Source organism: Sciurus vulgaris (assembly GCF_902686455.1).
Source record: "Sciurus vulgaris genome assembly, chromosome: 6".
Lineage (NCBI taxonomy): Eukaryota > Metazoa > Chordata > Mammalia > Rodentia > Sciuridae > Sciurus > Sciurus vulgaris.
Window position 1 is genome coordinate 10,699,045 of NC_136466.1, and position 14,581 is coordinate 10,713,625.

Sequence of the window (14,581 nt, forward strand, 5' to 3'; positions counted from 1 at the left end):
CTCACCATTCTTATTTACTATAGTGCTGGAAATGTTAGCAGGAGACATCAAGCAGGAGAAAGAAACAGAGGCTATCCAAATTGGAAAGAAGAAGTCAAATGATCCGCATTTGCAGGTGACATGATTTTATGCCCAGAAAAATCCAAATATGCCATCAAAAATTCATTTGAATTTATAAATTCAGTAAAATTCTTGGATACAAAACAGCAACCTACACAAAACAATAGCATTTTAATGCACCAATAATAAACTTGTTAAAAAAGTAATTAAGAAAGCCATCCCATTCATAATACCTACAAAAAATAAAGTGTGTAGGAATAAACTTAACCAAGGACGTGAAAGGTCTCTACAATGAAAATTATAAAACCCAACAAGAGACATTATAAAGGATACAAATAAAGGACAAATATCCTGTGTTCATGGGTCAAAGAATAAATATTGTCAAAATGACCAAAATCATCTATAGATTCAGTGCAATTCCCATGAAGACCAGTAATTTTATTTATGGATATGGAATTCCTAAAATTCAAACTAATGTGGAACCACAAAAGATCCTGAAGAGTTGAAGTGATCCTGAGGTGGGGGCAGGAAAGGATGCAGGAGTGTTAGGGTCTGGATGTGAGGTTTCCCCCAAAAACTCACATGTGAGACAGTGCAAGAAGGTTCAGAGGAGAAATGACTGGGGGTGGGTTCTGAGAGCCTCAACTCAATCAGTGAATTAATCCCCTGAGGGGATTAATTGAATGGTAATGAAGGCAGGTGGGGTGTGGCTGGAGGAGGTGGGGCTTTGGGTGTGGCTTTGGGGTATGTATTGGTATCTGGCGAATTGAGACCTCTCTCTCTGTTTCCTGGTTACCATGTGAGTGACTTCTCTCTACCACACTCTTCTGCCATGAGCCTCACCTTGAGCCCCAAGGAATGGAGCTGCTGTCTGTGGACTGAGACTTCTGAAACCGTGAGCCCCCACATGAACTTTTCCTCCTCTACAGCTGTTCTGGTTGGGTCTTTTAGTGACGGCAGTGAAAAAGCTAACCGAAACAAGGCGGCACTGCCCCGACTTCAAAACTTACTCAGAGCTCTAGTCCTGAAGCAGCATGGTACTGGCATAAGAACAGACAGACCAGAGGGTCACAGGAGAGACCCCAGACAGTGACCCACAGACTTACAACCAACAGGGTTTCTACAAGATTGCCAATTACATACACTGGAGGGAAAAAAACCCTAAAAACAGTATCTTCAGTAAATGGTGCTGGCAAAATTAGATCGTATATGCAGAAGCATGAAACTAGATCCCTTCCTTTCACTGTATACAAAAATAAATTCAAAATGGATCAATGACCTAAACGTTAAACCTGACACTATGGAATTACTAAAAGCAAACAGAGAAAATACTTTAAGTCAGAGAAAATACTTTATGCCAATAGGGAATGAGTTTTTAGATAAAACCCCCAAAGCACAGGAAGTGAAAGTAAAAACAGACAAAAGGATTATGTCAAACTAAATCAGCAGAGTGACAAGTCAGACTATCATCAAAAAGAAAAAAAATACAAGCTGGTAAGGATGTGGGGAAAAGGGAAGAGTGTTGGTGGCAAATTAGTACAGCCACTGTGGAAAACAGTGTGAAGATTCCTCAAAAAGTTAAAAGCAGACTGCCATATGTTCCAATAATTCCACTACTGGGCATCCAAAGGACGTGAAATTGTAACAAAAAGATACTTGAATTTCCACGTTTATAGCAGCACAACTCATAACAGCTAGAACATGGAATCAACCCAGATGCCTCTCAAATGGATGAAGAAGATGCAGTGCACACAGACGCAATGGAATGCTGCTCAGCCATAATGAAGAATAAAATCTGCCATTTGCTGCAACACGGATGGACTTAGAGGTCATTGTGTTAAGTGAAAGAAGCCAGACAGAGAAAGACAAGGACTCCATGTTCTCATGCCTCTGAAGAAACGGAGAAGTCAACCTTGCAGAAGAAGAGAACTAGTCACTAGAGACTGGAAAGGGACCCAGGGAGGGGACGGGAAGTTCAGCATGGGACACCGGAGCACAGACGGCAGGGACCACCTCTGGTTGTTCTTCAGCACAGTAGAATGACCTTAGATCAGAACGACCTGACAGATCTCAAAACGACTAGGGGAGTACAGAAACATCTGGAAATGTTTATTCCTCTGATTTACTGCACATTGTATACACATATTGAACTACCCTGATGTGCCCCATAAAGATGCACAAATATTATGATTTGATTTATAAACCATACTTACATGAAAAAAGACATTAATAACATTAAATCAAAAGAAATTTAAAGTCAGTTAAACATAAAAAGAGCAAAATAAAGGAAATAGATGAGAAGACATAATGCAAAATAAACTTATAACAAAGAATATCAGCCACGAAGGGTTAAAAGGTTGCGGGGAGAAAGAAGAAGCATATTATGGTTTAGGATTAGGGTTTGGACCTACCTAGGAGAAGGGTATAAAAGGAGACCTAATGGGGGACAATGTTTCATCTGGGACATGATTAGGAGGCACCCATAGAAACTAAAAGGAGTGAGAGGAACAAATTTAGACCGTTGTTCTAAAAAGTCAATGCTACTAGAGTTACTTGGCAATAAAATTTCCAAATTCCTCCTTCCTAAAAAAAAAAAAAAAAAAAAAAAAAAAAAAAGAGTCTCAGCCAAGTCAATGGTTGACTCTTTGAAAAGACATAATGATAATACATCCCTAAAAAGATGAGTCACAAAACATAGGGCACCAAAAACCACTATCAGGAGTGAAAAGGCACTATCGCCACAGGTTGAAAAAGCATTATAAATAATCATATTATAAAAAAGGTTGTTGATAGATTTAATAGTTAGATAAAATGAACAAATTGCTAGAAAACTGAAATTTACTAAATAGTACATAAAAAAGTAGAAAAATCTAAAAACTCAGAGATAAATTGAATATATATTTTTAAACATTTCTGGCCCATATGGCATTGCTGGTGAATTCTAGCAAACACTTAAGGGATAAATAAATGCCAACTCTGTACAAACTCTTCCAAAACATTGCATAGGGAAAAATCTTTCACTTTTTTGAGGCTAAGTTAGCTCTGTATAGAAACTGAACAAGGATATTATAAGAAAGGAAAATTATAGGCTAACATTTTTTGAGAATAGGTACAAAAATCCTAACAGCCACATTGAACAGAATGCAGCAAGATATAAAAATGATAATGTATTACGAAATAAGTGGGACTTATTTCATACATGCAGGACTGGCTTAATATTCCCAAATCGACTAATGAAATTCACTGCATTAACAAAATGCAGATAGGTCTCAACAGGTGCAGAAAAGGCATTTGACACACAAATTCAATTGAGATAAACAAGAAAACCAGGCCTAGAGTAGAATGTTTCTAAAATCATGTATACACTCTCTCTTCTATTCATCAGTATGGTAAGGCAAAATAAAAAAGAAAAATAAATAAACAGTAGAAGATTGGAAATGAAGTAAAACTTTTATATTAACAGATGATAATTGTGGTCAGCCCAGGGAAAGGTTAGAGGTGGCCACAGGAAACAGAGGAGGCCTGAGAGGGCCAGTGGCATTCTGCCTTACCCAGGGGTGGTCGCCCAGGCAAATGCTTTGTGTAAAAACAAAAACAAAAACAGAAAAACCCAGAGTTTTATGTTTTTGTGTGCACTTTTCTGTATATTTCACAACAAAAATTTCAACGAATATATTGTAAACATCTTTCCATGCCAATAAATACTCTATCTGAAAGACTCTATTGAGTGAATTAAAGTAAGGTTTCCAGGTACAAGACCAACATAAAAAAAAAAATTCCATTGTGTTCTACTGATAAACAGAAAAGTTTTAAAAAGCAATGTTATTGACAATAGAATCTTAAAACTTCAAATACCTAGAAATAAATCTAATAAAATAAAATATGTGAAAGATCTCTATGCTGGAAACTACAAAACATTGCTGAGAGAAATTAACTGGAGACATACACCACGTCACGTCATGGACTGGAAGACTCCACATTGTTAAGATTATCAATTCGCTCCCAAATTAACATGCAGAATTAACGTACTCCTAATCACATGTTCGATGTGTTCTTGAAGAGCATAGGAAATGAATGACCTTATTGTAAATGTATATTGATATAAAAGGGTCTTAGAAGTCCCAGGACAAACTTGAAGAGAGGCTACGATTTCACTACTGGATCTGGAGACCCTACTTTAAAGCTGCAGTTTTAACACAGTGGTTGATCAGTACAAGTCTGGACAAACAGACCGATAGGACGAAACAAAGTCCAGAAGGAGACCAACATGCACGTGATCATTTTACACCGAAGGCAGGAGGAAACAGTTGTTTCAAGAAGTAGTGTTAGATTGGTTGGAAATCTGTAATCTGTCCATTCATGTTAGTCAAAAATGGATCTTACACATAAATATGTAAGATAAAATAATTCAACTTCAGAAAAAACAGGAAAATGTACTTCATGATCTTGGGGGGTATATTTCTTAAAGCTTATGGACATAAAAGTACTAATCACTTAAAGATGACAAACTGGACCTCATCAGAATCATAAACTTCTCTTCATTGAGGACTTCATTAAGTAAATAGACTAGCCACAGACTTGAAGGTGTGTGCATGAACATAGTTGATAAAGTATTCACATTTGGAATATATATAAATACCTCCAAATCAATATAAAGACAATACATAAAGGATCTGAAAAAGCACTTTACAAAAGGGTTACCTAATCAACCAGTAAGCACATGCAGAGGGCCATTGCTCATGAAGGAAATGCACGTTCAATTCTAAATGAGATGCCACTGCCCAACTACCAGAAGAATTAACCTTAAAGGACTCTGAGTAGGTGTAAGAATGAAGAGCGAGTCAGACTCTGGCTCAGCCAAGGTCCTTACATCCAGTGAAGCTCAACACTCAGGACCCCACAATTCCACTGTTGTGTACGTACCAAGGGGATCAAGTGTCATGTCCGCAAAGGACACGGACAAGAATTCCATAGCAACTTTACCCATAGCATACAAAACCTGCAAGCTACCCCAAGGATGAACAGAGAGGATGAATCAATTGGCATATTGCCTGTGTGCTGTGTATTTATACACAGGATAACAGAAACAAGCCAAACCTCTAATATATGCAGTGACCTAGATAAATCTCATAGGCATTATGTTGCGCAAAAGAAGCCAGATACATAATAGTACATTCTGCACAATACTGTTTATATGAAGTCGAAGAACAGGCAAAATTAACCTATGCTGATAGAGGTCTGGCACAATCTGCTGAAGCAAAACATCCTCATACACTCTGACCACGCAATTCCAGGCTTAGGTGGACCCTCAGAGGAACTGTCAGTAGCTGTGACAGTCCCAAATTGAAATCAACTCAATTCTTCATCAGCAAATACATACATTTGGGATAGTTCTACCAGCCACCCGTGTAGACCAGGATACAGCCAGGAAAATTAACAACAGCTCTGTGCAACACAATGAGCGAATTCCACAAACATCACACTGTGATTCCATTGATACATGTCAGAAATAATCTAAACTACGGTGTTTAAAACTATTTTTAAAAAAAGCAAGGAAATGCTTCTTGTAAGACAGGAAAGCGGTCCATCCCGGGGAGGTCTGGGGGTGGCGACGGGGAGACCTAGGAGTCTTGGAGTGCAGGTGGCCTCTGTGCTCACCCGGGGGAGTCACGAGGGAGCTGCCTTGGTGTGAAATCAATGATCTATATTTTTTATGTGTACTTTTCTCGATGTGATATTTCTCAACAAAAAGTTTCAAAGGAAAAATACCGAGGACATCTTTCCCTGCCAATAAAGTCTTTACAAAGAAGAAACAGCTAAGAAACTGTCGATATCAAAATCTGTGAAACCTTGAACATAAAATGTACTTTGAAAACTTCAGCACTTTGGGTTTGCCAGTGGTGGAAATACATGCCCCTTTGAAATCTAAGGTTCTCACGTTCTGAGAAAATCCAAAGCATGTCTAGCTTTGCAAAATCAATGTGCACTTTAGAATTAGGCTCTAGCGGGTGGGAGCTGGCCCAGTTTTATCCATCACCGTATCTCTCTTGCTCAGCATCGTGCCTGGGACACATTAGGGGATCAATAAATAGGGGCTGTATGAATGCAGTGGCCGAGTAAGCGCTCACTCACTGTGCGTAATAATGGGAAAGGGCCGCCTTTGCCAGGCAGCATCCTGAGTGCAGGTGCTCATAGTTGGGTCGGGACACAGACTGGGACCATCTGCTTTGGGGGTTAAGTGGTGTCTGTCACCTGGTGGCCTGTGCTAGAAGGTGACCACTAGGGGCCACTGTCTGAAGGTGCCTAGATCACAGCTCTGAGGAGCAGTAACATCTAATGAACGTCTTTCGCCTCCCTTGTTGATCCAGAGCCCCTCGAATCAGCTCCAAGACTGGTAGAATTTTCTTGGAAGGCACAGTCTTATGTCAACTGTCCTGTAAGGCTGGTCCATCCTGCGAGTGCGGTGGACACGGCATGGAGAAGACGGACCAGAGGAGAATACAGGCCCATTGGAGAAGGCTAGGCAGTGGTGCAGACTCAACCATAAAGCCAACTTGTCAGTCTTCCTTGGGACACCCCAGAAATATCCGAGCAAGAGAACCACTCGTAGCTTGGTCTTCCCAATTCCCAAGTTGCAGGTGGCAGAGGCAGGGGAGAATGTCATTATTTAATTCTTAAAGGGTATAATGACCTCCAGGAGGATGGAGAGACCTCAGAGACCCTGGGTTTCACAAGTGGGGCAAAATAGAAAATGGAGAGAAAATTCCAGACACACGAATGCATTTAGGAAAAGTGCGTCTGAGCAGTGCTTGGTATTTCACTTGGAAAGTCCCACTTTGCATAAACTGGCAGAGGCAGAAAAAGACCTGAATTAGGAACCCTTATTTTAAGAAAAGAGGCTGCACCCAGTGCTTCTCATTACCTGATTTCCCTAGAGTAACAAAAGCTCTGCTTTCCTGTGCACAGTGTCTGTGAGAAGGGAAGGAGAGGACCCGCAGCTGCAGATGGCTGCTCTCTGCCTCTGGGCTCCTTGCTCCCCTGGTCCCAGCCAAGTTCACCCCTGTGCTCTGCAGTGATGCATGGTCTGCAAAGAACCCAGGCCTGACAGAGGTCTAGGAGCGGGTACCGCAGGCCTGGTCTCTTGAAAGCCCCTATGGGAGGCATCTAGCAGACTGTCTTCTGCAGAGAGAGGGAGAGAAATGAAAGGGGAAAGAGGAAATTGAGAGGAGTAAGCTATGAGTGGTGGGAGGCAGAGAGAGGGAGAGACAGAGGGGACGGGTAGGATCCAGGAGCTTCCAGCCCAGATGGGGAAGACAGAGACAAAGGAGAGGGATGCGAGGAGGGAAGGGACATCGCTGGACACAAGTGGCCACTCTTGAGGCTTGGATCTGCAGGCTGAGCTGCTGCTTGAGCAGGTGCAGAGCCCTTGACCAAGAACCGACCACACAAAGGCCTCCACTATTTGCAAAGCCTGATCTCCGTCTGAGCATCATCTGCAACACACTGGGTCAGCCTTCGAAGGTGAAGGGTGGGGATGGGGGCCCGAGTCTTCTATCATCTGATAGGTACATGGCGGGTGCATGGGGTGGGGGAGGTGGTGGTGGTGTGTGTGGGGGCTGGTTTTCATCTCAGTCCCACTTTCATCTCAGCCACCTCCTGAATTCAGCATCCAAGGAAGCAATCTTAGCAACGTCCAGTACAGCTTTGCTGCCTGGCACCTGTGCAGCAAGGTGTGAACTGCCCCAAATCTCTGGGATTAGCCTGCTCAGGTGTGATGCAGACCCAGAAGAGGGCCAAGGGCAAGGGGCAGGGGGACAGGGGAGATCAGCCATGCCATCAGGAGGCTTGCTGAGGACCAGGGGTCCCGGGAAAAGGCTGGATGCTCCCCCACCCAGCTCTACCCTACCTGCCACGCGATCAGGTCCTTGAGGCGGCTCAGCTTGTCCTGGTCCTCGGGGTGGTCTCTGGTGTATTCTTCAGTGAAGAAGGCCTGGGAGGACAGACAGGGTGTGGGGTTTCCCGTTCACTGGCATGGACCCTAGGACCAGTCTCTGGCCCTGGGAGAGGCTCATCTGAAAGGTGCAGGCGTGAATTCACAGGAACTTGGTGCACTGCTGGGAGGGACCTGTGGGGGCCGGGGTTGTCTTCTCTTCCTGGAGGCTCAGATCAGCACCCCCAGGAATGGGTGCAAACTCCTGGGAGGCTGTTCTCAGAGCGTGGCTCCTGTCCAGCAGCACCTGGGAATGTGTTAGGCACGTTCTCCAGATGCAACCCAGACCAGATGCATTAGGACCTCTGGGAGTGGGGCCCGGAGCCGCGGGGCCTCCGATGCGCCAGCACACTGCTTCGAGAACAGGGAGGCGGTGAGGAACTTCAGCTGGTGGGCATGCACGGCCTCGCTCATCACAGGTGACCCTGGCAGCTCCCTGGCTCTTCCTGGGGCACACACACACGCACGTCACTTGGTTTCCACCTCTGAGGACGGCATGGGGCATCTGAGGGTACCCAGAAGGACAGAAGGCTAGGTGTGGCATTCTCAGCTTTACATCAGTGAACGACCTAGGAACTCACTTCTGACATGCGTTAGAATGAAGAGTTCCTTCTTCCTTCAGCCTCGCTAGGTAAAAGCCAAGTAAGGCCTTTCCTGTTCTACCTCCTTGCCAGTAAAGCTCATCTCCCTATGAGAAATTGGTATTCCCCACATAACTTATATAACTGATGGTATTTCCCTTTTTGCCATGGATATCACGAGGTTCAAAAACGATCTGTCAAGACTGTGCGGCCTTCCGGAGGGACCTTGTAACTGGAATGTCTAGATCGCAACTCTCCCGTGGTCCCCAAGCTGTTTCCACAGCCCTGGGTTCCCTTTCTTCTCACTCGTGCCTGTTATCTCCCATCCTCTGCAGAAGTAAGAGGTTTACACGGTCATCCCAGAGCCTTCCCGGAACACAGCTGCCTGGACCTGCCTAGTGGGACGCGAGGCCCTGATGAGCCCGAGGCTCCTGCCCCAGCCCAGGGAGTGGGAACGAGGGTGGGGAGGAGACGGGAGCTCAGTGGAGCCAGGTGAGGTCCAACCACACCCAGTGTCCGGGGGAGAAGGGCAGGGCCTGGAAAACAGAAGCCCTTACCTTCTCGTACTTGGCAAAGCCGCCCATGACGGCAGGGTCCACGATGCCATTCAGGAGCATGGAGAGCGGGTTGATGGGCAGACTCTCATCACTCTGGTACTGGTTAATCACCATCAGGATCTTCTCGTTAGCCGCGGACATGGTTTCAATGGCATTCTCCAGGGGGCTAATTGTGGTCTGTTGAAAATAAGATCACCAAGCAGAAGGCCGGAGCGGGGTGCGTTAGAAACAGTTATTGGTACTGATTTCACATGGGGTGGAAATCCAAACGAACCCGCCATCCAAACTCCCTGAGGGGCTATGGCAGGATCTGCTGTCCTTAGCAGGCTCTGGGGCCGTCTGCCTTCTGGAAGAAACAGGCTCCCCTGGGGGGCAGAGGCTGCCTGTGTCCTGGAGGGGTTTCTACCTCCCCAGGTTGAACACACGCCAACTCAAGCCCCTGTGTTGGCTGAGAAGTCATGAGGGGGGCATCAGCTAGAAAGACTGAGAGCTCAGGATGGCACAGCTGGTCCTGAGATGCGGGAGTGTGCTGACCCAGGTAAAGCCAGGCTAGTTGGACGGTAATGAGAAACTTCTCCCCCACCTCTTACAGAGCAGTATAAACAGTGCCTTCCAGTGGCAACCGGCAAACAGAGGTTCTCCGGAGCCAGGGATTGCAAGTGGGAAACTAAGCTAGAGGTCCGCAAACATTTTCTGTACAAGGGCCAGATAGTAAATATTTTAGGATTTGCAAACCAGATGGTCTTTGTTGCAACCACTCTGCTATTGTAGGAGGAGAGCAGCTACCAGGAATATGTAAATGAGCGAGCAAGAGGGTTCCAGTACAGCTAGCTAGTCACAGAAGTCAGCGGCAGGTGGAAGGGGGCCCGCTGGCCGCAGTTTGTGGACCACTGAGATGATTAAATTAAAAGTACAAATCTTGGCTCCGTGGCTCTCCAGCTATGTGACCTTGGGCCAGGGTTCTAGACCTTCTAAGCCTCAATCAATTTGTTAGTAAAATGGGAATGAGCAAATCCATTGCAGAGTTCTAACGGAGCTATTGTTAATGCTCACCGGCATCCAAAGAGAGGATTGAGGGATTTGAGAAAATGTCATGGAGAAAGGGACCCTAAATACATAGTGCCGCCTCAGTGGCTTTGTAGTGAAGATGAGGTCATGCAGCACCTGGCAGAGCAGAGCTCCTTAAAAACACACCCAGCTGGCTCCTGAGCCTACTGCATGAGATGGGCAGATTGGCCTCTGTGGCCCTGTTTTTGGTCATCGTCTTAAACCACTGCCTTAAGTCCCTGTGAAAGCACAACCTTCTCACCCTCTTCCCTGCAGCCATGATTTTGAAGTTGGGAGTTCCCGCAGTGAGAGGTTCTGGACAAGAAGCAGGAAAGACACAAGAAAACTGCAGGCCAAACCAAGCCCACAGCTCTGTTCTCTAGCAGGCACACTGAATCTAATTTTTCCAGGTTAAATTGAGTTGGGGGAGTTGCCACTGAAGCTGGCCACAGACTTCACTAGTCCCTGTGGTCTTCATGTGACTCTTTCATTTATTTACCTTATCTTGCTGAACTCTAAAGATATTTGAATTTCTAGCTTTGGGACTTACTGACCCTGGCCTCCCTTTCAGTTCTGAAATTCCATACTTTTGCCATCCCTGTTTTACAGATGATGCAAACTAAGAAGAAAAGAAACAGATCACTCGTCCTATATGAGTCATGTAGCTCATTAATGACCAAGTGGAATTTGAGTGACCCCTAGACTTGGGCTCATTGTACAGACTACAGTTCTCAGGGCCAAGAACAAGTAAAAGCCCTCAATAAATAAGCAGAATGTACAACGTACACTGCAAGGCCAGCAGAACTCATGTCTCTATACAAATCGTACTGGAGTCATGGCAATTTATGAGAGAAAGACCAGGGAACAAGATACAAGTTCATATAATGAAAAATTGTGCTGGGAAATGAAGTCACTTAGCAAGCATTAAACTTCTGTGTCTGAGGCATCCTGAAGTCCTTGGTAACTCATCTCAGGCCCCTAAGAATGAATTTGTTCTAGTCAAGTTTTTGGGCATTTTCCCAACTCCTACCAGAAGATATGGGGATAAAAACAGCAAATAAAAATGGTGACTATTTCTTCCCTAAATTCATAATCCTGAAGTCACAAAGTACAATACAATTCAGATACGATGGGTGTCTGCATATTATTAAATTGACTGATTTGCTTAAATATTCTTGAGCATCTATGATGGGTTTAGGACTAACTACTCTTGGCATTTGGAATATGGCAGAGAATAAAATAGACAAAAATCTCCATCTTCCTGGAATTGATAGACTAAGGGAACTTGTCTAACATATTATATGTAATATTCTATTAATGTTAAAAATCGACACATAGGAAAATTACGTGATCAATCGGGAGGTGATGAATGCCTAGAGGAGAAATACAGTCACAGGAGCAGTCAATGTGCTCCCTGTTTGCCTCCAGAGCAGCGGGGGTCATGGAAGAAGAGGCACCTTGCTGAGCCCCGCCAGGCCACAGGGCTCCATGGAGCTAAGGGGCAGAGGCCACCAATCATTGGAAAGTGTCTGCTTCCTCACCTCACAAAAACAGGATTAATGATAGTGTCCCCTGGCTTCCCTGAAGGATGAATTCCACAACCTTCCAAGGACACTGGAGTTCATGGAGGCCCCAGTCCATTATACAAAAGTGCATAGTATCTGGTATATGCACATCCTCCCTCAAATCTCAGATGGTCTCTGCAAGACTTAGAATTCCTAATACAATGCCAATGCTATGTGAATATTGTTACTCTGCACTGTTTGGAAATTAATGACAAGAGAGAGGAATCCGCATGCATTCCATTCAGATGCCATGTTTACCAAGTAGTTTCCATTTGCGGTTGGTTGGGCGGTAGAGGGAGCCTGGTCCTGCTGAGGGCCGACAGTAGGCACCTCACAGGGTTTTGTGAGGATTACATGGATGAGGCCATCATTCAACCTTCAACTCAGTGCCTGGAACACTTGCTAAACCTTATCCAAAACAAGGGCATGCAGACACCCTTCCTTTCCAGGGTACTGTTTGCTGGGTGGGCCAGAGACACTCTGGAGAGAAGGAGAGAATGAGACCAGTCCAGGTGGCTGATACAGATTCACTTCATTTACTAACCTTGAACAACCCAGGAACTTACTCTGCACCTTAATCCCTCACCTGTACAATGTGGAGAATAACAACATCTGTCACGGGGGTTCAAGTGAGATCATCAATTGAGCAGCTGAGAACATGCTCAAGAAGATTTTGTTACTATCTTCATTTTTATTCAACTTACCCAAGGTCTAGGCCATGCCTATAAAAAGGATGCAGGGCTACCAAGTTGCTGGCTCACTGGAAAGAGGTGGGCATTATGGCCACAGGTGGAATGACCTCAGGCTTCAATACAGTAGCTCAAAAACATCAGTCAGCTGCTCACGATTCTGTTTTGCTTACAGAAAAGCCAAAGTCCTACTAATGGTCTACAATCAGAATACTATTATTCACCCCTCACTCATTCTGATCTGTATAAAAACCTGCTCTGGTCCCAGGGCCTTTACTCTTGCTGTCCCCCTGTTGCAATGTCCCTCTCTTCAATATCTGAATGGATCACTTCCTCACTTCCTCTAGGTCTTTGCTCAAAACCCTTTTGACAGAGAAGTTTATTCTATTTTAAATAGCCACCATTCCTCTGTCACTTTTCTGATTTATTTTTCTCCATCATGGTTATCACCAACCCATATTTATTTTGACTTTTCAGTCTGTCTTCCCCTTTAGAATGTAAGCACCATTGCAGAATCTTCAGGTCTTAGCACAGCACTTGACATGTGTTAGGGACTCATGAAATAGTTTTTGAATGATTCAATAAGTAAGACGTCCTGAATGTGTCCTCATTAATAAGGTGTCCTTACCACCACACTGGACCTTCCTCTGAAACAGCAAAATTCTTAGCGGCCAGAGAACATGGAGACCCTAAGGCTTGTGGAGAAGCAAAGTATATGCTCTCTGCAAAAGAGAGTTCAAGCCTTTGGATTCTGGCCAGAAATGTGGCTTTCTGTGTCTGCCACGATTGTGCCGAGACTCACCTGGGACATGTGAACCACCTCGAACCAGCGCAGAATGCCTGGCAGCTTGTAGGCAGTCACGAAGGAGGTCCTTTCGATCCACATCGACTGTTCGGGGCAGGGAGCAAGGCGGAAGAGCAACACACTTATCAAAACTGGGCACCAGAGCAGCTTGGCAGAGACCCGGTGGCCCCAGGACACCCCATGCATCCAAAAGCAGAGGAAATATTGCAAGACCCAGAAGCACCCTCCCCAACCCCTAACACTTCTTGGCCAGCGTGAAGCAGAAGTTCTCTCTGGACTTAGACCAAGTAGGTTCTAACTGGATTTATTAGCGTCTGAATTTTTAGGCAATATTGAATGTGTCCATGCACATTTTCTGATCGAGTGTCCATAACGTTCACTAGATTCTCAAAGGGAGGGGTGACTCCCCAAATATTAAGAATCACAGTGGCAGAGAGTGGAGAGAGACTCAGAGCCGCCTCTTCACTCCAGCCTTGGCCCTGGGGATGGAAGCCAGGTCCCAGCTGGAAACACACACACACACTAGTTGCACACAGGGCACAGAGGTGACTATGTCGCGGTGGCTTCTCATTGGTGTTTGCTGGAAGGTTTGACTTCATTGACACCCTTCTTTGCCTGGGCTTTACCTCCTGAAGTACCTGAATGCCCTGTGACTGATGAGGTCACCTGATGCGCTCAGGAGACTCGTGGGAAAGGGAAAGAGACGAGGCAGGGGAATGGATGCCATCAAACCCACGGACATTCAGTTCTTTTTCTGATTTTGGGTCAAGTTCCCTCCCATTCTGAGCTGGCAGATCCACACCCTGGTTGCCCATGATAAAGAAATACTCACAGCAAACTCATTCTCAGGGTCTACTGTGCCCTTGCGCACGGGCCGGGAGTAGTGGAATCTTTGCACGTAGTTGGATTTGTAAAAGCTGAAAGACAGGAAGGAAGTGAGACTCCTGGCGGCCAAGCCCAGCCACTAACATCCGGTCTGTGCCTGCACTGTCCACAGAAGTTCATTACAGTATCTTCAGGTCTGGCAGAGTCCTTGTGGCAGCATTTAAAATTGGTTTCTATGTTCTGGGCTCCCTAACAGTGACTCTTGCACAGGCTTTCCTGGTGGGGCGATTTAGGAAGGTAGACTGGTCTTATACCCTCATCAGAACATGGCACCCTGAAAGTAATGGGCAGTTGGACTTGGAATTCTGGCATTGGTGCAGATGGGGCAGGCTGGTCATTTCCTGTGGCCCCACAGAAAGATCTAGAGATGCCTAGGCGCCTCATGCCCCAGGAGTAGCCTCC

At 45.2% G+C, this 14,581-nt stretch overlaps 1 protein-coding gene across 1 annotated transcript in view; it reads right to left on the minus strand.

The window, feature by feature from the left end:
- The window catches only part of DOCK2 (dedicator of cytokinesis 2), a 407,460-nt gene that overhangs the window by 21,708 nt on the left and 371,171 nt on the right, over positions 1-14,581 (minus strand). The window contains exons 43-46 of the mRNA XM_079145391.1: positions 14,127-14,211; positions 13,292-13,378; positions 9,189-9,365; positions 7,967-8,050 (exon numbers count right to left, since the gene is read on the minus strand). Of these exons, the coding sequence (XP_079001517.1) occupies positions 7,967-8,050; positions 9,189-9,365; positions 13,292-13,378; positions 14,127-14,211 (433 nt within the window). The remainder of the gene's footprint in view (positions 1-7,966; positions 8,051-9,188; positions 9,366-13,291; positions 13,379-14,126; positions 14,212-14,581) is intronic.